We start from the raw sequence: 24717 nt of genomic DNA on the forward strand, positions 1-24717 counted from the left end.
TCATCATACATAAGTATCAATATTCACAAGTATCAGTATACCGAAACATCATTATACACAAGTATCATTATACACAAATATTATTCACAAGTATCATTATACACAAATATTATTTACACGTATCATTATACCCAAGCATTATTGTACAAAAGTATCATTATACGCAAGTATCATTATTCGCAAATATCAGTGTACACAAGAATCATTATACACAAGTATCATCATACACAAGAATCATTATACACAAGCATCATTATACACAAGTATCATTATACACAAGATTCATTATACGCAAGTATCATTATACACAAACATCATTATACACAAGTATCAACATACACAGGTATCATTATAGACGTTCCTTCTCCATTAACCATCCCATATATCACTCCCTCATTACTATATCCCTTCTCCTTTCCATTTCCCCTATTATATCCCCCTCCTAGCCCCATCCTCTTCCACTGCAGCCTCCTCTCCCCTCCTCTCCCCCGGCTGCCCCCTCACACCAATGGACTGTGTAATTGGTCCTCGCTCCCCTTTTTCACTCTGGACATGACATTCCAATATCGCGGCCAAATCGGTACATGGCGCGACACCCTACTCCCCTTCCCCACTCCCCCGACCCCATCTCCTCACTGCTCTCTCCTCCCCACATCCCTCCTCACTCTCTCCCAGTCTCCTCTTGCCTACTTCTTCTCCCCACCTCCAATTCCTCCTCTCCTTCCGTCGTCTAGTTCTCTTAGATTGGTGTACTGTTGCTGTTTGTCGCCCTCCACCTTATCCTCCGTGCAGCTCGCATAATCCTCCACCTTATCCTCCGTGCAGCTCGCATAATCCTCCACCTTATCCTCCGTGCAGCTCGCATAATCCTCCACCTTATTCTCCGTGCAGCTCGCATAATCCTCCACCTTATCCTCCGTGCAGCTCGCATAATCCTCCACCTTATCCTCCGTGCAGCTCGCATAATCCTCCACCTTATCCTCCGTGCAGCTCGCATAATCCTCCACCTTATCCTCCGTGCAGCTCGCATAATCCTGCACCTTATCCTCCGTGCAGCTCGCATAATCCTCCACCTTATCCTCCGTGCAGCTCGCATAATCCTCCACCTTATCCTCCGTGCAGCTCGCATAATCCTCCACCTTATCCTCCGTGCAGCTCGCATAATCCTCCACCTTATCCTCCGTGCAGCTCGCATAATCCTCCACCTTATCCTCCGTGCAGCTCGCATAATCCTCCACCTTATTCTCCGTGGAGCTTGCATAATCCTCCACCTTATCCTCCGTGCAGCTCGCATAATCCTCCACCTTATTCTCCGTGCAGCTCGCATAATCCTCCACCTTATCCTCCGTGCAGCTCGCATAATCCTCCACCTTATTCTCCGTGCAGCTCGCATAATCCTCCACCTTATCCTCCGTGCAGCTCGCATAATCCTCCACCTTATTCTCCGTGCAGCTCGCATAATCCTCCACCTTATCCTCCGTGCAGCTCGCATAATCCTCCACCTTATCCTCCGTGCAGCTCGCATAATCCTCCACCTTATCCTCCGAGCAGCGCGCATAATCCTCCACCTTATCCTCCGTGCAGCTCGCATAATCCTACACCTTATCCTCCGTGCAGCTCGCATAATCCTCCACCTTATCCTCCGTGCAGCTCGCATAATCCTCCACCTTATCCTCTGTGCAGCTCGCATAATCCTCCACCTTATCCTCCGTGCAGCTCGCATAATCCTCCACCTTATTCTCCGTGCAGCTCGCATAATCCTCCACCTTATCCTCCGTGCAGCACGCATAATCCTCCACCTTATCCTCCGTGCAGCTCGCATAATCCTCCACCTTATCCTCCGTGCAGCTCGCATAATCCTCCACTTTATCCTCCGTGCAGCTCGCATAATCCTCCACCTTATCCTCCGTGCAGCTTGCATAATCCTCCACCTTATCCTCCGTGCAGCTCGCATAATCCTCCACCTTATCCTCCGTGCAGCTCGCATAATCCTCCACCTTATCCTCCGTGCAGCTCGCATAATCCTCCACCTTATCCTCCGTGCAGCTCGCATAATCCTCCACCTTATCCTCCGTGCAGCTCGCATAATCCTCCACCTTATCCTCCGTGCAGCTCGCATAATCCTCCACCTTATCCTCCGTGCAGCTCGCATAATCCTCCACCTTATCCTCCGTGCAGCTCGCATAATCCTCCACCTTATCCTCCGTGCAGCTCGCATAATCCTTCACCTTATCCTCCGTGCAGCTCGCATAATCCTCCACCTTATTCTCCGTGCAGCACGCATAATCCTCCACCTTATCCTCCGTGCAGCTCGCATAATCCTCCACCTTATCCTCCGTGCAGCTCGCATAATCCTCCACCTTATCCTCCGAGCAGCTCGCATAATCCTCCACCTTATCCTCCGTGCAGCTCGCATAATCCTCCACCTTATCCTCCGTGCAGCTCGCATAATCCTCCACCTTATCCTCCGTGCAGCTCGCATAATCCTCCACCTTATCCTCCGTGCAGCTCGCATAATCCTCCACCTTATCCTCCGTGCAGCTCGCATAATCCTCCACCTTATTCTCCGTGCAGCTCGCATAATCCTCCACCTTATCCTCCGTGCAGCTCGCATAATCCTCCACCTTATCCTCCGTGCAGCTCGCATAATCCTCCACCTTATCCTCCGTGCAGCTCGCATAATCCTCCACCTTATCCTCCGTGCAGCTCGCATAATCCTCCACCTTATCCTCCGTGCAGCTTGCATAATCCTCCACCTTATCCTCCGTGCAGCTTGCATAATCCTCCACCTTATCCTCCGTGCAGCTCGCATAATCCTCCACCTTATTCTCCGTGCAGCTCGCATAATCCTCCACCTTATCCTCCGTGCAGCTTGCATAATCCTCCACCTTATCCTCCGAGCAGCTCGCATAATCCTCCACCTTATCCTCCGTGCAGCTCGCATAATCCTCCACCTTATCCTCCGTGCAGCTCGCATAATCCTCCACCTTATCCTCCGTGCAGCTCGCATAATCCTCCACCTTATTCTCCGTGTAGCTCGCATAATCCTCCACCTTATCCTCCGTGTAGCTTGCATAATCCTCCACCTTATCCTCCGTGCAGCTCGCATAATCCTCCACCTTATTCTCCGTGTAGCTCGCATAATCCTCCACCTTATCCTCCGTGTAGCTTGCATAATCCTCCACCTTATCCTCCGTGCAGCTCGCATAATCCTCCACCTTATTCTCCGTGTAGCTCGCATAATCCTCCACCTTATCCTCCGTGTAGCTCGCATAATCCTCGCATAGTTGTGAATAATAGTTGTCCTCTGATACTGATTCGTATGAGTACTGCAGCTCCTACTCTGCTTCTTCTTATTTCTGCTGATTCTAATCTCTTTATCCTGCTGCTTCTGCACATTCTTTTGCTCCTCTTTCTCGTTTCACTTTCTCCTCCTTGTGATCCTCCTATTTTTACTTCGTACTTTAATTCGTAAATCTTTATTCCTACTCCTCCTGCTCCCAAGCCTACTCGTTTTTATCCTTGGTTTCATATTGCTCCTGCACCGCTGATCTGCTTTAAACTGCAGTTGTCTGGTGATGAAGGAGTGGGTCCTCTTGTTCTCTGGCGGGGTTGTGGATCACTACCACTCACTCTCCATGTCTAACAATCATGCAATGTTGTCTTAGTATCCATTTGCTCTCTCTACAGAATGTGTATTCAAGGTTCATATTTTATTTGCTCAGAAGTACCGCTTCACCTCTCTGCTTCTTTCCCGTTTCTCTTCTTGCTATGCAGTTATGCAGTATGATTTATGGAGAATGGCATTTGTAACATTATAGTCAGCTTTATGCTATAGCTACATTGATCTTATCTACCTTACTAACTCTTGCAGTTCCACTGCCTTGGTCGTCTCTACATCAGCCTTTGTGTACCAAACCTTTGTCCAAACAATATCTGTGAGCTTGATTATTTTTTGAGAGAGAGAGAGGGAGGGAGGTTTCCTGGTGGGTGCTGGTGAAGTTGGAGAGTGTGCTCTGAGGTAAGTGGTACGGGAGGAGCAGCCGATTGCTTCGAGGAAAAGTAATGACATCAATAATATTATTTATAATTATAATAATAATAGTAATAATAATCATAAGAATGTAAATTTTTATAAAACAATCTGACTACAGTGATCATATATTTGTATTTTCACAAATCCACTAATGACGGTCTTGAGGAATTAGTATTGTCTGTGGGTACAATAACAATTAGTACAATAACAATTAGTACAATAACAATTACATGTATCCAGCACACCTTATAAATATAACATCAGTTAGCTACTGAGATTGTTCCATTAAAATAGCTATATATTTACAGTTAGTCATTATATATTGTTGGTAGGTCTTGTCGCTAATATATAATTGTCTTGAGCAATGGAGATATTACAGGGCCATAGGGAAGCTGCTGTTTGTTATTATTAGTCTTCCCAATACACTACTTGTTTCTTAACCTCATATGTAGTTTATCTACTGGAAGCGAAATATGGATACAGTGTAAGGATTTCAGGTATTTTAACGTTAGTATTATAGTGACGTGATACACATTTTATGGCGATATTATACACATAATATAGTGACGTACTACACCGTAATATGGCGACGTGATATACGTAATATAGTGACGTGATACATGTAATATAGTGACGTGATATACGTAATATGGTGACGTGTATGGGCGCAGGTTTGCCATTTCAAACAAAGTTAGTTTAGATTTATATATAAATGGCTCAATTTTATTAGTCATCTATTTAGCTTATAATACTCTAGCGTGTCCTTGTCTCTGTCCACACACTGTACACTTACTTCATCCAGCTCCTCCTACAAGCCGGACTGCAAGAGATACCTGTGGCCAAGTCCTGCTGGAGCTGTGATGACATCTGTTAGTCTGTTGGTGTTGTTATTTGTTCCATACACTTGTTTTGTTGGACACGTCTCACTGTGATGAACAGTGGACCTGCTAGTTCCTGTTTATACTGTGATGAACAGTGGACCTGCTAGTTCCTGTTTGTACTGTGATGAACAGTGGACCTGCTAGTTCCTGTTTGTACTGTGATGAACAGTGGACCTGCTAGTTCCTGTTTGTACTGTGATGAACAGTGGACCTGCTAGTTTCTGTTTGTACTGTGATGAACAGTGGACCTGCTAGTTCCTGTTTGTACTGTGATGAACAGTGGACCTGCTAGTTTCTGTTTGTACTGTGATGAACAGTGGACCTGCTAGTTCCTGTTTGTACTGTGATGAACAGTGGACCTGCTAGTTTCTGTTTGTACTGTGATGAACAGTGGACCTGCTAGTTCCTGTTTATACTGTGATGAACAGTGGACCTGCTAGTTCCTGTTTATACTGTGATGAACAGTGGACCTGCTAGTTTCTGTTTATACTGTGATGAACAGTGGACCTGCTAGTTCCTGTTTATACTGTGATGAACAGTGGACCTGCTAGTTCCTGTTTATACTGTGATGAACAGTGGACCTGCTAGTTCCTGTTTATACTGTGATGAACAGTGGACCTGCTAGTTCCTGTTTATACTGTGATGAACAGTGGACCTGCTAGTTCCTGTTTATACTGTGATGAACAGTGGACCTGCTAGTTCCTGTTTATACTGTGATGAACAGTGGACCTGCTAGTTTCTGTTTGTACTGTGATGAACAGTGGACCTGCTAGTTCCTGTTTGTACTGTGGTGAACAGTGGACCTGCTAGTTTCTGTTTGTACTGTGATGAACAGTGGACCTGCTAGTTTCTGTTTATACTGTGGTGAACAGTGGACCTGCTAGTTTCTGTTTGTACTGTGGTGAACAGTGGACCTGCTAGTTTCTGTTTGTACTGTGATGAACAGTGGACCTGCTAGTTCCTGTTTATACTGTGATGAACAGTGGACCTGCTAGTTCCTGTTTATAATGTGGTGAACAGTGGACCTGCTAGTTCCTGTTTGTACTGTGATGAACAGTGGACCTGCTAGTTCCTGTTTATACTGTGATGAACAGTGGACCTGCTAGTTCCTGTTTATACTGTGATGAACAGTGGACCTGCTAGTTCCTGTTTATACTGTGGTGAAGAGTGGACCTGCTAGTTCCTGTTTATACTGTGGTGAACAATGGATCTGCTAGTCTATGCAGAAAAAATGCCTCATTAGTAACATATTTTCCATTAACCCCCAGGTAATAGAGGTTAGGGTAGGGATAATTGTATTGATGTGAAAACGAACAATAAAACATGGCTAAGAGTACGATGCAATACTGAACCAAGATCCAAGTATCAGAGGTTAGGTCCAGGACGGTTGATGCACAAACAATACTTTCTTCCTCCCCAATACACCATACATCGAAGTTAAGTAAAGGGAGGTTATGTGCAGGGTGGCTGACTTGATGTGTAAAACAAACACTTTCCCACCCAATGTAGCTACACTATTGAACATAAATTTAAATTAGGTACAGGTAATTTGGGTTTATACCCAAACACAGCCCTTTTTTCTTACCAATGAAGTTTAAATATTCAACAAAGACCCCTGCAGGTTAGGTTAGGCCCAGGCATTTAGGTATATATACGAAATCAGCACTTTTCTAAGCATATGTTGTAATAGGAGGTTGGGTCCAAGGTGGTTGAGTTGTGGCAATATGAAGAAAATACCTAGCAACAACTCTTCTAATAACAGAATATTAGCAAAATCAGATGTAATCCAGGGTGGAATGGAAGTTGGAAGCATACTTTAACAACTCTAACAGTTTACTCACGCTCTGTTAATGCTTAGGTACATTTAGTAGAATTTGGGGTTTTGGTTGGAATAATTTGGATGATTTTAGCTGATTTTGTATTAGGATAGGTTAGGTTAGGTCTGGTTTGGTGGAAATGAAGATGAAAAAACACATCTGGATATTTGGAAATATCTAGATCAGGGGTGGCAACCTCTGGCACGCGTGCCAAACTTGGCACGCCGATGACTTGTCTCTGGCACGCAAGAGCATAGGTTACCCTAAGCACAGATGCAAGCACATGTTACCCTAAGCACAGACAAAAAAAAAAAACTACTTTCCTTGGGGTATAAGCTTACATGCCATGACAGTATATGTACGTCCTGGTGGTGAAGAGGTTTAAGCTCTACGAAGCTAAAGAGGTCTCAAGAAAAAGAACTTGATCTTGTTGCCATAGTTACCTTCTTTTTTTACGTCATCGATCATGCCGATGTATGATGATTCCCCTCTATTTACTTTGGCTCATTTTATGTAATAAGCCTTTCTAACCTAAAGGCTGCACCCATAACCATAGTGTACACTGACAATCATATCTGTGAAGGCAAAATACGCCATGCCTGCCCACCTTTAAAAATTAATTTCGTAAACTTTGAATTTAAACCCCCACAACATCTCCCCCCCCCACCCCCACCTAAACCTCATGTGTTTGAATGCCGCCCGACTTCAGTTTGACGCATATTAATTAAACTCACTTTATTATCTAAATCTACAGCATCTTCACCTTCGAAAGCTAAAGAAAGATAAGAATTCTTATGCTCTCCCCTTCTCTCCATTGACGGCCGTAATATAACCAGTGAAATCAACAGTCCCCCACCCCCATGAAGTCCCCATCTTCAGACGATCTCAGACTCGTAACTCTCTCTCGCAGTCTTGCTTCGTAGTGTTTCTCACAGTTGCTCACTTGCCTCCTTCCCGAGAAGGTCAGTACTTCATCTCCAGGTGAAAATTATTCCCCTTATAAATCAATAACTTTGTGAAACTCAATATCATTGCAAGAATAGTCTTAATCCTTAAATTCACACGTACTCGCTCGCCTGCTCCCTAAGAACAGAGCTGACATAAGCAAGATGTCACCGACTCAACGATGTTTCGCCACAACGCACCACACAAACACACAAAAACGGGTTTTGTCTATCGAACCAAGTGAAGTCTTATAAACTCTTGGCATAAGTACTCAATGCCTAGGAAGTAGTGTCTTTGTGATAAGCGGCTGCTGGTGTTGTTTCTGGAATTATGTACAATAAAGAAAACTCTCTAATTTTCATAAAAGAAAAAAAAATCCTCTGAAGATTTTTATTATGTTCATTGTCTCGTCACGCTTACCTCAAACATTGGCTTATTAAAATTATTGATTGGTATTAGAATAAACGTACGTATACTTTACTCTCAATGTTACTAAATATAAACCCGATGTAAAATCTCTGTCATCAGTTATGCAGCAGCAGAAGTCTCACTGACAGTATATAAAAGGAGTCAATAAGTTTTTTATCTGTTGTATTCTATTAAAGTCACAAAAGCTTAAAGGCTGTTGAAATGTACTTCTGAAGGTTAAATAAATTTTTTTTTCTGTTTTTTTTATACTATGTTTTACTGCACTGAGATAATTTATTATTTTTTCGTTTAAAAAGTTCTTAAGAGATACCAAATATGTTCTAAAAAAAATGGTTGGCACGTGGAAAAAGTTTGTGTCAGAGACTTGACTGATTTTGGCGCGCACTCTCAGAAAGGTTGCCCACCCCTGCTCTAGATGGATAGAGCACTAGCTCTATGAAATGGTCTTGGGAACTAGGTAAGTCGTGCTAAAACTGATGTTGGATATTGGAAATATTCATTAAATTTAGATGGAATAGGTGAAAACTTGGGTAAAATGGGCTTTGGCTGTGCTCTGAAGCAAAACATTGGGTATATTTGATGGAAATTGTCTTAAATTAGGTTGAATGTAGGTGGGACAGCATACATTTTGTCAACTTTAATCAAATCAAGCTTTGAATGTGCTAGTTAGGTTAGGTGAGGTTGTGTAGGGTAGGATATATAATATGTCAGGGATAATGAACTAGCTTGTTCATAAAATAGTGTAAATTAACATGTTAGGGCTAGCGCTATAGCTCGCTCATGTAATGGATGGACAGAGGTGATATAGGCTTGTATATGTTGTATATGACGATATGGGACACTTATATTTAGTTCGTTTAGCTTTTGCTAAGTTGCATTTGGTTAAATTTGTGTAGTATAAGGAGAATTTTTGCTAGATTTAGATGAATTTAGGTTTTAATAGGATGCATTTTAATTGGATATAATAAATTTGCTTAAATTATCATAGAAATTACTGACTTCACCTAACCCCACCTGTCCCAACATAATCCCACCCGTCCTAGCCTAACATAACTATGGCTAGAACCAATATGTCTGCTGGATGGTTTGTCTAAATAAAATTAGTGGCGTGATTGAAGAGGATGTAACATGGGGTGGGGGTATTAATAAGGCATTAAAAATAATGGACATATGCTAGATGAATAGTTTGGCACTAATAATGTTGAAACATTATTGTGTTATTTTATATTGAGCTCATAGGATGTCAGATGTACTATCCATTTATGTGAAATTCTGATATTTTGGGAGAGTTGGTTAAACTCAGCATATAATAAATAATGTCATAAAAATACCTAGAAAAAATATTATGCAAGTTGTGTATTGTTTGATCTAATTGGATGTGATTGGATTTGTACAAATAGCACAATGATTATAATTGTGCAAGTTGTGTATTAATTGTACAGGTTATGTACTGATAGCATTTTGCACAAGTTGTATGATGATTGCAATTATGCATTTATTATATTCCCAAAAATTTTGTATTGTTTGTGTAAGTTGTACATTAATTGCATAAGTTTTGTAAGTATTTGTGGAATTGTGTAGTTGTGTACTTAATGTATATGTCCTAGTTATGTATTGTTCATATTTGAGCTAGTTGCGTATTGATTATATTTGTGCAAGTTGTGTATTAATTGTATACACAATTAATGCACAACTGCTGTAATTATCATTGTGTGAAGAGTGTATTTATGCTAGTTGTGTATTTTACATATTTGAGCTAGTTGTGTATTGTGTGTATTTGTGCTGGATTTGATTGTATTTATGCAAGTTGCGTAATAATTATGAAAGATGTGTAATAATACAAGTTGTGTATTAATTGTGGATGTTGTGTAATTATATATGAGAAATTGTGTATTTGCACCTGTTGTGTATTGATTGTCATTGTGCAAGTTGTGCAATTATATAGCAAGTTTGGATGTATTAATTGTGCAAAGATGTGTATTAGTTACACAAGTTATATATTAATTATCCATGTTTTATAATCATTTTTGTGTGAATAGTGGATTTATGCAAGTTGTTCTAATAGCTGAAGTGGAACTGATGCAACTATTTTTTGCACAAATTGTGTATTTGTGTAAATTCTGTATATGTTATCAGAAAAAAAATCTTCATGAGCAAGTGTGAAAGTGTATTTGGTTTATGTGTCAGTGTGTGGGTATTTTGTGAAAATACCGACATGCTATGATATGTGGGTATTTTCCCACATATCATAGCATGTGGTAAATGAACAAAAACAGTAAATAAACTGTTTATGAAATTGTGTAATTTAGTGAAAGTGCATTTTTTTATTGTATGAGTGAATAAGCAATTTGTTATATTTGTGCAAATACAATACTTTGTATAAATGTCATACATTGAGTGTACATGCAGTATTTGTGTAAATGGTATATTTTTATGTGCAACTGGTATATTTTGTATATAAATGTCATATTTTGTCTATAAAAGATATATTTTGTGTGTAAATGACATAGTTTGTGAGTAAATGATATATTTTGTGGGTAAATGATTTATTTTGCATGTAAATGTTATATTTTGTGTGAAAATAATATATTTGTGCATAAATAACATATTTTGTGTGTAAATGTTGTATTTTCTGCGTAAATAGTATATGTGTGTGGAAATGTCATAGTTTGTGCATTTGTATATTTAAATGATGAATGTGTTATATATAACTTTTATTATAACTAAAGAAGGACAAGCAAAGCTAGGATAGGTTAGATAGGATAAGTGTAGTTAGGATAGGATAGGTTAGGTTAAGTTAGGATAGGATTGGATAGGACAGGATAGGATAGGGTAGGGTTATCTTGAGTTTCTTGAGTAGGGCTAGGGTAGGGCTAGTTTTAGACTAGGTTAGGATTGGAGGATAGGACAGGATAGGGTAGAGCTAGTTTAGACTAGGTTAGTTTAGGTTAGGTTTGAATAGGAATGGAGGATGGGATAGGGTAAGATAGGGTAGGACTAGTTTAGACTAGGAAAGGATAGGTTAGGTTTTGGTAGGATTGGAGGATAGGGCAGAGCTAGCTTAGACTAGGATAGGTTAGGCTAGATTTGGATAGGATAGGACAGGAATGCAAACTTTTATTGATAATAAAATAATATAAAACGTATAAAATGAATATTCTTAAACCTGGAATGAGGTTAGGTTAGGTTAGGTTAGGTTAGGTTAGGTTAGGTTAGGTTAGGTTAGGTTAGGTTAGGTTGGGAATGGTTAATCTAGCCATTTATTTTTATTATTATTATTATTATTATTATTATTATTATTATTATTATTATTATTGTTATTATTATTAAACATTTAATATATTACAAAAATAAGCAGGATGCCAAGACATCATTGCATAGCTTGTGACGTCACCGACTGCTGAAAAGTCAGGTTGCCGTGAGCCGTCACACATCCGTGTAGCAGCGAGAGGCAAAATTAACCCCTCACTGGAACCGCTTTGTGACGTCATGCACCACTAAAGCAATGGATCTTATCACTGTAGAAATAATTGCTTTTTGTCTGATTATTATAGGTTAGGTTAGGTTGGCTCGGTAGGGTCGATGAATTGAATAAAAAAATATTGAGAGTGATACAATAAGCGAAGGTATGAGTGGATACAAGGCATCATGGCATAGCCTGTGATGACACCGAGAAAAGTTGAGCTGTTAAGAGATTTACTCAATATGTTAATGAGAGGTTGGAACCCTCACTTGAACCACTTGTGACGTCATGGGCGGCTACAACATCATACCCCATTGGTGGAGCAGACCGCATTGGGGATGATGACGTCGCTATTATTGTTATGAGAACATAAGAATGAAGGTAACTGCAGAAGGCGGTATTCGTATTTTACACATACGAGGCAGTTTCTGTTTATATCTTCCCAATCTAGTTCATATATATGGACACTGAAGGAGTATTTTGATTGGGAACGGATGGATATATGCTACAGTGAGGTGTGGGGGGGGGGGGGGGAAGGGCCTGTTTTTGAGCGATAATGAGGCGCACACGGGATTGGCAGTGAGGGAGGAATAAATGAAATATCTGAGTGATGTTATAGCCTGTTTTTTTAAATTATATAATAACACATATTCGCATGCATTTTGAGACTCAACAGGTGCTTTAGTAGTGTTCCTATATAGGAGGGCAAAGTTAATCCCTTAAATTAGAATTAAATTACTGTCACTAGAAAGGGGAAGAATTAGGGGTGAATGGACATAACATAGGGAATATTAATAGGGTATTAAAAGTATCAACACAAGTCAGAACACGAAACAATGGGGTATAAATTGGATAAGTTTAGATTTAGGAAATTACCTGGGTAAATACTGGTTCGGTAACAGGAGTGAACACTGATGCAAGTGAGATACATATTAGTTCATGCACTGTGATGCTTCCTTGTTTCATGCGAATGGGGGATAGTGGATTTCATCCATTCCTATGCTCAATAAACGATCCTTGGCTGTACACTATAAATATAAAGCATTAAGATAAGTAAGGGGGACAAATAGGTCTTTCTGAATATTAATGGAGCGACATTATTGAAGTGTATAAATGGAGATGAAAGGGGGTAAAAATTTAATAGGGAATAGACCTACTGCAAGTCATCTAATAGCAGCAGTTGATGCTTTTGGTTAGTGAAGATTGAGAGTAAATAGGAGATCCTGTAAAGGCCTTCTGCAATTTCATTTTTTATGTTCAATATTCGATCTTAGCTAGAAAAAAAACTTTGAAAAATGGGAAACAGTATAGAAATACATCATTAAGGAACACGGACTTAATGTGGTAAGATGAATGCACCTGTGCTGGTTGCTTAGGAAACGAAAAACAGCCCAGACGGGAGCTACCATTTTAATCATATTGAGCGAAATGTAAAGGGAATTAAAAAGATGAACAATCACTCGCTGGGGTAATGCAAAACAGCCCAGACAGGAGCCGGCCTTTTAATCCCCTTGAGCGAAATGGCAGGACCTAGGAAGATACCTTTCAATTCCTTTTTTGGAAAACATGTATATGATGGGAGGGAGAGCTCGATAACTGAAACAAAAAAATTAAAAAATCCCCAGGGCCTATGCTTGGCAGGGGAAAAAATTAAAAAAACAGTTAGTCATAAACTAGCTCAAGGAAGAAAAAATAGAAAAACCCCAGGGGCCATAGACTGGCTCCGGGAAAATGGCAAAAACCCAGGGGCCATAGACTGGCTCAGGAAAAAATTAAAAAACTCAGAGGCCACAGACCAGATTGGGAAAAAAAACAAAATGAACGGTCTGTGGCCCGGTTTCAACTACTGACATGTGTGTGTGTGTGTGTGTGTGTGTGGAGGGGGTGGGGGGGGGGGGGGGTGCGGGCTAGTGACGTTGACGTGTGTGGGGGGCGCTGGTTGGTGACGTTGACGTGTGTGGAGGCGCTAGTTGATGATGTTGACGTGTGTGGGGGGCGCAGGTTGGTGACGTTGACGTGTGTGGAGGCTGGTTGGTGACGTTGACGTGTGGGGGGCACTGGTTGATGACGTTGACGTGTGTGGAGGCTGGTTGGTGACGTTGACATGTGGGGGCACTGGTTGATGACGTTGACGTGTGTGGAGGCTGGTTGGTGACGTTGACATGTGGGGGTGCTGGTTGATGACGTTGACGTGTGTGGAGGCTGGTTGATGACGTTGACGTGTGGGGGCGCTGGTTGATGACGTTGACGTGTGGGGGCGCTGGTTGATGACGTTGACGTGTGGGGGGGGGCGCTGGTTGGTGACGTTGACGTGTGTGGGGGCGCTGGTTGATGACGTTGACGTGTGGGGGGGGGCGCTAGTTGGTGACGTTGACGTGTGTGGGGGCGCTGGTTGGTGACGTTGACGTGTGTGGGGGCGCTGGTTGGTGACGTTGACGTGTGTGGGGGGCGCAGGTTGGTGACGTTGACGTGTGTGGGGGGGGGGGGCGCTGGTTGATGACGTTGACGTGTGTGGGGGGGGGGGCTGGTTGGTGACGTTGACGTGTGTGGGGAGGGGGGCGCTGGTTGATGACGTTGACGTGTGTGGGGGCGCTGGTTGGTGACGATGACGTGTGTGTGGGGGCGCTGGTTGATGACGTTGACGTGCGTGGGGGGGGGGGCTGGTTGGTGACGTTGACGTGTGTGGGGGGCGCTGGTTGATGACGTTGACGAATGGGGGGCGCTGGTTGATGACGTTGACGTGTGTGGGGGGGCGCTGGTTGGTGACGTTGACGCGTGTGGGGGGGGGCGCTGGTTGATGACGTTGACGTGTGTGGGGGGGCGCTGGTTGGTGACGTTGACGTGTGGGGGGGCGCTGGTTGGTGACGTTGACGTGTGAGGGCGCTGGTTGATGACGTTGACGTGTGTGTGGGGGGGCGCTGGTTGGTGACGTTGACGTGTGTGGGGGGGCGCCGGTTGATGACGTTGACGTGTGTGTGGGGGGCGCAGGTTGATGACGTTGGCGTGTGTGGGGGGGGGCGCTGATTGGTGACGTTGACGTGTGTGGGGGGGGGCGCTGATTGGTGACGTTGACGTGTGGGGGGCGCTGGTTGGTGACGTTGACGTGTGAGGGCGCTTGTTGATGACGTTGACGTGTGTGGGGGGGCGCTGGTTGGTGACGTTGACGTGTGTGTGGGGGGGCGCTGGTTGATGACGTTGACGTGTGTGGGGGGGGCAATGGGTGGTGACGTTGACGTGTGTGTGGGGGGGCGCAGGTTGGTGACGTTGACGTGTGGGGGGGGGGCGTTGGTTGGTGACGTTGACGTGTGTGTGGGGGGGGGGGGCGCAGGTTGATGACGTTGGCGTGTGTGGGGGGGGGCGCTGGTTGGTGACGTTGACGTGTGTGGGGGGGGCGCTGGTTGATGACGTTGACGTGTGTGGGGGGGGGGCGCAGGTTGGTGACGTTGACGTGTGTGGGGGGGCGCTGGTTGGAGACGTTGACGTGTAAGGGGGGGCTGGTTGGTGACGTTGACGTGTGTGGGGGGGCGCTGGTTGGTGACGTTGACGTGTGTGGGGGCGCTGGTTGATGACGTTGACGTGTGTCGGGGGGGCGCAGGTTGGTGACGTTGACTTGTGGGGGGCGCTGGTTGATGACGTTGACGTGTGTGGGGGGCGCAGGTTGGTGACGTTGACGTGTATGGGGGGCGCTGGTTGATGACGTTGACGTGTGTGGGGGGGCGCTGGTTGATGACGTTGACGTGTGTGGGGGGGGCGCTGGTTGATGACGTTGAGATGTGTGGGGGGGCGCTGGTTGATGACGTTGACGTGTGTGGGGGGGGCGCTGGTTGATGACATTGACGTGTGTGGGGGGGGGCGCTGGTTGGTGACGTTGACGTGTGTGGGGGGGCGCTGGTTGATGACGTTGACGTGTGTGGGGGGGGGGGGCGCAGGTTGGTGACGTTGACGTGTGGGGGGCGCTGGTTGATGACGTTGACGTGTGTGGGAGGGGCGCAGGTTGGTGACGTTGACGTGTATGGGGGGCGCTGGTTGATGACGTTGACGTGTGTGGGGGGGGCGCTGGTTGGTGACGTTGACGTGTGTGGGGGGGGGGGCGCTGGTTGATGACGTTGACGTGTGTGGGGGGGGCGCTGGTTGGTGACGTTGACGTGTGTGGGGGGGCGCTGGTTGATGACGTTGACGTGTGTGGGGGGGGGCGCTGGTTGATGATGTTGACGTGTGTGGGGGGGGGCTGGTTGGTGACGTTGACGTGTGTGGGGGGGCGCTGGTTGGTGACGTTGACGTGTGTGGGGGGGGCGCTGGTTGATGACGTTGACGTGTGTGGGGGGGGCGCAGGTTGATGACGTTGACGTGTGTGGGGGGCGCTGGTTGATGACGTTGACGTGTGTGGGGGGGCGCAGGTTGATGACGTTGACGTGTGTGGGGGGGGGGCGCAGGATGATGACGTTGACGTGTGTGGGGGGGGCGCTGGTTGATGACGTTGGCGTGTGTGGGGGGCGCTGGTTGGTGACGTTGACGTGTGTGGGGGGGCGCAGCTTGGTGACGTTGACGTGTGAGGGGGTGGCGCTGATTGATGATGTTGACGTGTGGGGGGGCGCAGGTTGGTGACGTTGACGTGTGTGGGGGGGGGCGCTGGTTGGTGACGTTGACGTGTGTGGGGGCGCTGGTTGATGACGTTGACGTGTGTGGGGGGGGGGCGCAGGTTGGTGACGTTGACGTGTGGGGGGCGCTGGTTGATGACGTTGACGTGTGTGGGGGGGGGCGCAGGTTGGTGACGTTGACGTGTATGGGGGGCGCTGGTTGATGACGTTGACGTGTGTGGGGGGCGCTGGTTGGTGACGTTGACGTGTGTGGGGGGGGCGCTGGTTGGTGACGTTGACGTGTGTGGGGGGCATTGGTTGGTGACGTTGAAGTGTGTGGGGGGGCGCTGATTGATGACGTTGACGTGTGTGGGGGGGCGCTGGTTGGTGACGTTGACGTGTGAGGGCGCTGGTTGATGACGTTGACGTGTGTGGGGGGGCACTGGTTGGTGACGTTGACGTGTGTGGGGGGGGCGCTGGTTGATGACGTTGACGTGTGTGGGGGGGGCGCTGGTTGGTGACGTTGACGTGTGTGTGGGGGGGCGCAGGTTGGTGACGTTGACGTGTGTGGGGGGGGGGGCGTTGGTTGGTGATGTTGACGTGTGTGTGTGGGGGGGCGCAGGTTGATGACGTTGGCGTGTGTGGGGGGGGGGCGCTGGTTGGTGACGTTGACGTGTGTGGGGGGGGCGCTGGTTGATGACGTTGACGTGTGTGGGGGGGGGGGCGCAAGTTGGTGACGTTGACGTGTGTGGGGGGGGGCGCTGGTTGGTGACGTTGACGTGTTAGGGCGCTGGTTGATGACGTTGACGTGCGTGGGGGGGCTGGTTGGTGACGTTGACGTGTGTGGGGGGGCTGGTTGGTGACGTTGACGTGTGGGGGGGGGCGCTGGTTGGTGACGTTGACGTGTGTGGGGGCGCTGGTTGATGACGTTGACGTGTGTGGGGGGGCGCAGGTTGGTGACGTTGACGTGTGGGGGGCGCTGGTTGATGACGTTGATGTGTGTGTGGGGGGGCGCAGGTTGGTGACGTTGACGTGTGGGGGGCGCTGGTTGATGACGTTGACGTGTGTGGGGGGGCGCTGGTTGATGACGTTGACGTGTGTGGGGGGGGGCGCTGGTTGATGACGTTGACGTGTATGGGGGGCGCTGGTTGGTGACGTTGACGTGTGGGGGGGGCGCTGGTTGATGACGTTGACGTGTGCGGGGGGGCGCAGGTTGGTGACGTTGACGTGTGGGGGGCGCTGGTTGATGACGTTGACGTGTGTGGGAGGGGCGCAGGTTGGTGACGTTGACGTGTATGGGGGGCGCTGGTTGATGACGTTGACGTGTGTGGGGGGGCGCTGGTTGGTGACGTTGACGTGTGTGTGGGGGGGGGGCGCTGGTTGATGACGTTGACGTGTGTGGGGGGGCGCTGGTTTGTGACGTTGACGTGTGTGGGGGGGGGGCGCTGGTTGATGACGTTGACGTGTGTGGGGGGGGGGCGCTGGTTGATGACGTTGACGTGTGTGGGGGGGCTGGTTGGTGACGTTGACGTGTGTGGGGGGGGGGCGCTGGTTGGTGACGTTGACGTGTGTGGGGGGGGCGCTGGTTGATGACGTTGACGTGTGTGGGGGGGCGCAGGTTGATGACGTTGACGTGTGTGGGGGGGCGCTGGTTGATGACGGTGACGTGTGTGGGGGGGGCGCTGGTTGATGACGTTGACGTGTGTGGGGGAGGGGCGCAGGATGATGACGTTGACGTGTGTGGGGGGGGGGGCGCTGGTTGATGACGTTGGCGTGTGTGGGGGGCGCTGGTTGGTGACGTTGACGTGTGTGGGGGGGCGCAGGTTGGTGACGTTGACGTGTGAGGGGGTGGCGCTGGTTGATGTTGTTGACGTGTGGGGGCGGCGCAGGTTGGTGACGTTGACGTGTGTGGGGGGGGCGCTGGTTGGTGACGTTGACGTGTGTGGGGGCGCTGGTTGATGACGTTGACGTGTGTGGGGGGGCGCAGGTTGGTGACGTTGACGTGTGGGGGGGGGCGCAGGTTAGTGACGTTGACGTGTGTGGGGGGGGCGCAGGTTGGTGACGTTGACGTGTGTGGGGGGGCGCTGGTTGATGACGTTGACGTGTGTGGGGGGGCGCAGGTTGGTGACGTTGACGTGTGGGGGGCGCTGGTTGATGACGTTGACGTGTGTGGGAGGGGCGCAGGTTGGTGACGTTGACGTGTATGGGGGGCGCTGGTTGATGACGTTGACGTGTGTGGGGGGGGGCGCTGGTTGGTGACGTTGACGTGTGTGGGGGGGGGGCGCTGGTTGATGACGTTGACGTGTGTGGGGGGGGGCGCTGGTTGGTGACGTTGACGTGTGTGGGGGGGCGCTGGTTGATGACGTTGACGTGTGTGGGGGGGGGGCGCTGGTTGATGACGTTGACGTGTGTGGGAGGGGGGCTGGTTGGTGACGTTGACGTGTGTGGGGGGGGCGCTGGTTGGTGACGTTGACGTGTGTGGGGGGGGGCGCTGGTTGATGACGTTGACGTGTGTGGGGGGGGGCGCAGGTTGATGACGTTGACGTGTGGGGGGGGGCGCTGGTTGATGACGTTGACGTGTGTGGGGGGCGCAGGTTGATGACGTTGACGTGTGTGGGGGGGGGCGCAGGATGATGACGTTGACGTGTGTGGGGGGGGGGGGCGCTGGTTGATGACGTTGGCGTGTGTGGGGGGCGCTGGTTGGTGACGTTGACGTGTGTGGGGGGGCGCAGCTTGGTGACGTTGACGTGTGAGGGGGTGGCGCTGATTGATGATGTTGACGTGTGGGGGGGCGCAGGTTGGTGACGTTGACGTGTGTGGGGGGGGCGCTGGTTGGTGACGTTGACGTGTGTGGGGGCGCTGGTTGATGACGTTGACGTGTGTGGGGGGGGCGCAGGTTGGTGACGTTGACGTGTGGGGGGCGCTGGTTGATGACGTTGACGTGTGTGGGGGGCGCTGGTTGGTGACGTTGACGTGTGTGGGGGGGGGGCGCTGGTTGATGACGTTGACGTGTGTGGGGGGCGCTGGTTGGTGACGTTGAAGTGTGTGGGGGGGCGCTGATTGATGACGTTGACGTGTGTAGGGGGGCGCTGGTTGGTGACGTTGACGTGTGAGGGCGCTGGTTGATGACGTTGACGTGTGTGGGGGGGGGCACTGGTTGGTGACGTTGACGTGTGTGGGGGGGGGGCGCTGGTTGATGACGTTGACGTGTGTGGGGGGGGCGCTGGTTGGTGACGTTGACGTGTGTGTGGGGGGGCGCAGGTTGGTGACGTTGACGTGTGTGGGGGGGGGGCGTTGGTTGGTGACGTTGACGTGTGTGTGTGGGGGGGGCGCAGGTTGATGACGTTGGCGTGTGTGGGGGGGGGGCGCAGGTTGGTGACGTTGACGTGTGTGGGGGGGGCGCTGGTTGGTGACGTTGACGTGTGAGGGCGCTGGTTGATGACGTTGACGTGCGTGGGGGGGCTGGTTGGTGACGTTGACGTGTGTGTGGGGGCTGGTTGGTGACGTTGACGTGTGGGGGGGGCGCTGGTTGGTGACGTTGACGTGTGTGGGGGCGCTGGTTGATGACGTTGACGTGTGTGGGGGGGCGCTGGTTGGTGACGTTGACGTGTGGGGGGCGCTGGTTGATGACGTTGATGTGTGTGGGGGGCGCAGGTTGGTGACGTTGACGTGTGTTGGGGCGCTGGTTGATGACGTTGACGTGTGTGGGGGGGCGCAGGTTGGTGACGTTGACGTGTGGGGGGCGCTGATTGATGACGTTGATGTGTGTGGGGGGGGCGCAGGTTGGTGACGTTGACGTGTATGGGGGGCGCTGGTTGATGACGTTGACGTGTGTGGGGGGGCGCTGGTTGATGACGTTGACGTGTGTGGGGGGGGGGCGCTGGTTGATGACGTTGACGTGTGTGGGGGGGGTAGCGCTGGTTGGTGACGTTGACGTGTGTGGGGGGGGCGCTGGTTGATGACGTTGACGTGTGTGGGGGGGGCGCAGGTTGGTGACGTTGACGTGTGGGGGGCGCTGGTTGATGACGTTGACGTGTGTGGGAGGGGCGGAGGTTGGTGACGTTGACGTGTATGGGGGGCGCTGGTTGATGACGTTGACGTGTGTGTGGGGGGGGGCGCTGGTTGATGACGTTGACGTGTGTGGGGGGGCGCTGGTTTGTGACGTTGACGTGTGTGGGGGGGGGGCGCTAGTTGATGACGTTGACGTGTGTGGGGGGGGGCGCTGGTTGATGACGTTGACGTGTGTGGGGGGGCCTGGTTGGTGACGTTGACGTGTGTGGGGGGGCGCTGGTTGGTGACGTTGACGTGTGTGGGTGGGGGGGCGCTGGTTGATGACGTTGACGTGTGTGGGGGGGCGCAGGTTGATGACGTTGACGTGTGTGGGGGGGCGCTGGTTGATGACGTTGACGTGTGTGGGGGGGGCGCTGGTTGATGACGTTGACGTGTGTGGGGGGGGCGCAGGATGATGACGTTGACGTGTGTGGGGGGCGGGGCGCTGGTTGATGACGTTGGCGTGTGTGGGGGGCGCTGGTTGATGACGTTGACGTGTGTGGGGGGCGCTGGTTGGTGACGTTGACGTGTGTGGGGGGGGGCGCTGGTTGATGACGTTGACGTGTGTGGGGGGCGCTGGTTGGTGACGTTGAAGTGTGTGGGGGGGCGCTGATTGATGACGTTGACGTGTGTAGGGGGGCGCTGGTTGGTGACGTTGACGTGTGAGGGCGCTGGTTGATGACGTTGACGTGTGTGGGGGGGGGGCACTGGTTGGTGACGTTGACGTGTGTGGGGGGGGGGCGCTGGTTGATGACGTTGACGTGTGTGGGGGGGGGGGCGCTGGTTGGTGACGTTGACGTGTGTGTGGGGGGGCGCAGGTTGGTGACGTTGACGTGTGTGGGGGGGGGGGCGTTGGTTGGTGACGTTGACGTGTGTGTGTGGGGGGGGCGCAGGTTGATGACGTTGGCGTGTGTGGGGGGGCGCAGGTTGGTGACGTTGACGTGTGTGGGGGGGGGGGCGCTGGTTGGTGACGTTGACGTGTGAGGGCGCTGGTTGATGACGTTGACGTGCGTGGGGGGGGCTGGTTGGTGACGTTGACGTGTGTGGGGGGGCTGGTTGGTGACGTTGACGTGTGGGGGGGCGCTGGTTGGTGACGTTGACGTGTGTGGGGGCGCTGGTTGGTGACGTTGACGTGTGTGGGGGGGGGGGCGCTGGTTGATGACGTTGACGTGTGTGGGGGGCGCTGGTTGGTGACGTTGAAGTGTGTGGGGGGGCGCTGATTGATGACGTTGACGTGTGTAGGGGGGCGCTGGTTGGTGACGTTGACGTGTGAGGGCGCTGGTTGATGACGTTGACGTGTGTGGAGGGGGGCACTGGTTGGTGACGTTGACGTGTGTGGGGGGGGCGCTGGTTGATGACGTTGACGTGTGTGGGGGGGGGCGCTGGTTGGTGACGTTGACGTGTGTGTGGGGGGGCGCAGGTTGGTGACGTTGACGTGTGTGGGGGGGGGCGTTGGTTGGTGACGTTGACGTGTGTGTGTGGGGGGGGCGCAGGTTGATGACGTTGGCGTGTGTGGGGGGGGGGCGCAGGTTGGTGACGTTGACGTGTGTGGGGGGGCGCTGGTTGGTGACGTTGACGTGTGAGGGCGCTGGTTGATGACGTTGACGTGCGTGGGGGGGGCTGGTTGGTGACGTTGACGTGTGTGGGGGGGCTGGTTGGTGACGTATGACGTGTGGGGGGGGGCGCTGGTTGGTGACGTTGACGTGTGTGGGGGCGCTGGTTGATGACGTTGACGTGTGTGGGGGGGCGCAGGTTGGTGACGTTGACGTGTGGGGGGCGCTGGTTGATGACGTTGATGTGTGTGGGGGGGGCGCAGGTTGGTGACGTTGACGTGTGTTGGGGCGCTGGTTGATGACGTTGACGTGTGTGGGGGGGCGCAGGTTGGTGACGTTGACGTGTGGGGGGCGCTGATTGATGACGTTGATGTGTGTGGGGGGGGGCGCAGGTTGGTGACGTTGACGTGTATGGGGGGCGCTGGTTGATGACGTTGACGTGTGTGGGGGGGCGCTGGTTGATGACGTTGACGTGTGTGGGGGGGGGGCGCTGGTTGATGACGTTGACGTGTGTGGGGGGGGGGCGCTGGTTGGTGACGTTGACGTGTGTGGGGGGGGGCGCTGGTTGATGACGTTGACGTGTGTGGGGGGTGGCGCAGGTTGGTGACGTTGACGTGTGGGGGGCGCTGGTTGATGACGTTGACGCGTGTGGGAGGGGCGGAGGTTGGTGACGTTGACGTGTATGGGGGGCGTTGGTTGATGACGTTGACGTGTGTGGGGGGGGGGCGCTGGTTGGTGACGTTGACGTGTGTGTGGGGGGGGGCGCTGGTTGATGACGTTGACGTGTGTGGGGGGCGCTGGTTTGTGACGTTGACGTGTGTGGGGGGGGGCGCTAGTTGATGACGTTGACGTGTGTGGGGGGGGGCGCTGGTTGATGACGTTGACGTGTGTGGGGGGGGCTGGTTGGTGACGTTGACGTGTGTGGGGGGGGCGCTGGTTGGTGACGTTGACGTGTGTGGGGGGGGGCGCTGGTTGATGACGTTGACGTGTGTGGGGGGGCGCAGGTTGATGACGTTGACGTGTGTGGGGGGGCGCTGGTTGATGACGTTGACGTGTGTGGGGGGGGCGCTGGTTGATGACGTTGACGTGTGTGGGGGGGGGCGCAGGATGATGACGTTGACGTGTGTGGGGGGGGGGCGCTGGTTGATGACGTTGGCGTGTGTGGGGGGCGCTGGTTGGTGACGTTGACGTGTGTGGGGGGGGCGCAGGTTGGTGACGTTGACGTGTGAGGGGGTGGCGCTGGTTGATGTTGTTGACGTGTGGGGGCGGCGCAGGTTGGTGACGTTGACGTGTGTGGGGGGGGCGCTGGTTGGTGACGTTGACGTGTGTGGGGGCGCTGGTTGATGACGTTGACGTGTGTGGGGGGGCGCAGGTTGGTGACGTTGACGTGTGGGGGGGGGCGCAGGTTGGTGACGTTGACGTGTGTGGGGGGGGGCGCAGGTTGGTGACGTTGACGTGTATGGGGGGCGCTGGTTGATGAAGTTGACGTGTGTGGGGGCGCTGGTTGGTGACGTTGAAATGTGTGGGGGGGCGCTGGTTGATGACGTTGACATGTGTGGGGGGCGCTGGTTGGTGACATTGACGTGTGTGGGGGGGCGCTGGTTGATGACGTTGACGTGTGTGGGGGGGGGCGCTGATTGGTGACGTTGACGTGTGTGGGGGCGCATGTTGGTGACGTTGACGTGTGTGGGGGGCTCTGGTTGATGACGTTGACGTGTGTGGGGGGGGGGGGCTGGTTGGTGACGTTGACGTGTGAGGGGGGGGCGCTGGATGATGACGTTGACGTGTGTGGGGGGGGGCGCTGGTTGATGTCGTTGACGTGTGGGGGGGGGCGCTGGTTGATGACGTTGACGTGTGTGTGGGGGGCGCTGGTTGGTGACGTTGACGTGTGTGGGGAGGGGGGCGCTGGTTGGTGACGTTGACGTGTGTGGGGGGGGGCTGGTTGGTGACGTTGACGTGTGTGGGGAGGGGGGCGCTGGTTGGTGACGTTGACGTGTGAGGGCGCTGGTTGATGACGTTGACGTGCGTGGGGGGGGGGCTGGTTGGTGACGTTGACGTGTGTGGGGGGGCTGGTTGGTGACGTTGACGTGTGTGGGGGGGGGGCGCTGGTTGGTGACGTTGACGTGTGTGGGGGCGCTGGTTGATGACGTTGACGTGTGTGGGGGGGCGCAGGTTGGTGACGTTGACGAGTGGGGGGCGCTGGTTGATGACGTTGCCGTGTGTGGGGGGGGCGCAGGTTGGTAACGTTGACGTGTATAGGGGGCGCTGGTTGATGACGTTGATGTGTGTGGGGGGGCGCTGGTTGATGACGTTGACGTGTGTGGGGGGGGCGCTGGTTGATGACGTTGACGTGTGTGGGGGGGGGCGCTGGTTGGTGACGTTGACGTGTGTGGGGGGGGCGCTGGTTGATGACGTTGACGTGTGTGGGGGGGGGGGCGCAGGTTGGTGACGTTGACGTGTATGGGGGGCGCTGGTTGATGATGTTGACGTGTGTGGGGGGGGCGCTGGTTGATGACGTTGACGTGTGTGGGGGGGCGCAGGATGAAGACGTTGACGTGTGTGGGGGGGGGCGCTGGTTGATGATGTTGGCGTGTGTGGGGGGCGCTGGTTGGTGACGTTGACGTGTGTGGGGGTGGCGCTGGTTGATGACGTTGACGTGTGTGGGGGGGCGCAGGATGATGACGTTGACGTGTGTGGGGGGGGGGGCGCTGGTTGATGACGTTGGCGTGTGTGGGGGGCGCTGGTTGGTGACGTTGACGTGTGTGGGGGGGCGCAGGTTGGTGACGTTGACGTGTGAGGGGGTGGCGCTGGTTGATGATGTTGACGTGTGGGGGGCGCAGGTTGGTGACGTTGACGTGTGTGGGGGGGCGCTGGTTGGTGACGTTGACGTGTGTGGGGGCGCTGGTTGATGACGTTGACGTGTGTGGGGGGGGCGCAGGTTGGTGACGTTGACGTGTATGGGGGCG

At 51.6% G+C, this 24717-nt stretch overlaps 1 protein-coding gene across 1 annotated transcript; it reads right to left on the minus strand.

Annotated features, from left to right (window-relative positions):
• Positions 1 to 686: 686 nt before the first annotated feature.
• LOC123766614 (aspartic and glutamic acid-rich protein-like) lies at positions 687 to 3640 on the minus strand. Its single transcript, XM_069308601.1, has 3 exons — positions 3634 to 3640; positions 1635 to 3313; positions 687 to 1595 (listed from the first exon to the last, which is right to left on the minus strand). Exons 1-3 carry the CDS (start codon positions 3638 to 3640, stop codon positions 687 to 689), a joined length of 2595 nt encoding a protein of 864 aa, XP_069164702.1.
• Positions 3641 to 24717: the final 21077 nt, after the last annotated feature.

Source organism: Procambarus clarkii, chromosome 62 (assembly GCF_040958095.1).
Source record: "Procambarus clarkii isolate CNS0578487 chromosome 62, FALCON_Pclarkii_2.0, whole genome shotgun sequence".
NCBI classification, from domain to species: Eukaryota; Metazoa; Arthropoda; class Malacostraca; order Decapoda; family Cambaridae; genus Procambarus; species Procambarus clarkii.

What these genes read in the sequence shown, in the direction of transcription:
- LOC123766614 (XM_069308601.1), bottom strand. An exon ending in CGAGCTGCACGGAGGATAAG is followed by an intron (nt 1,596 to 1,634) that starts GTGGAGGATTAT and finishes GATAAGGTGTAG; the next exon opens with GATTATGCGAGCTGCACGGA.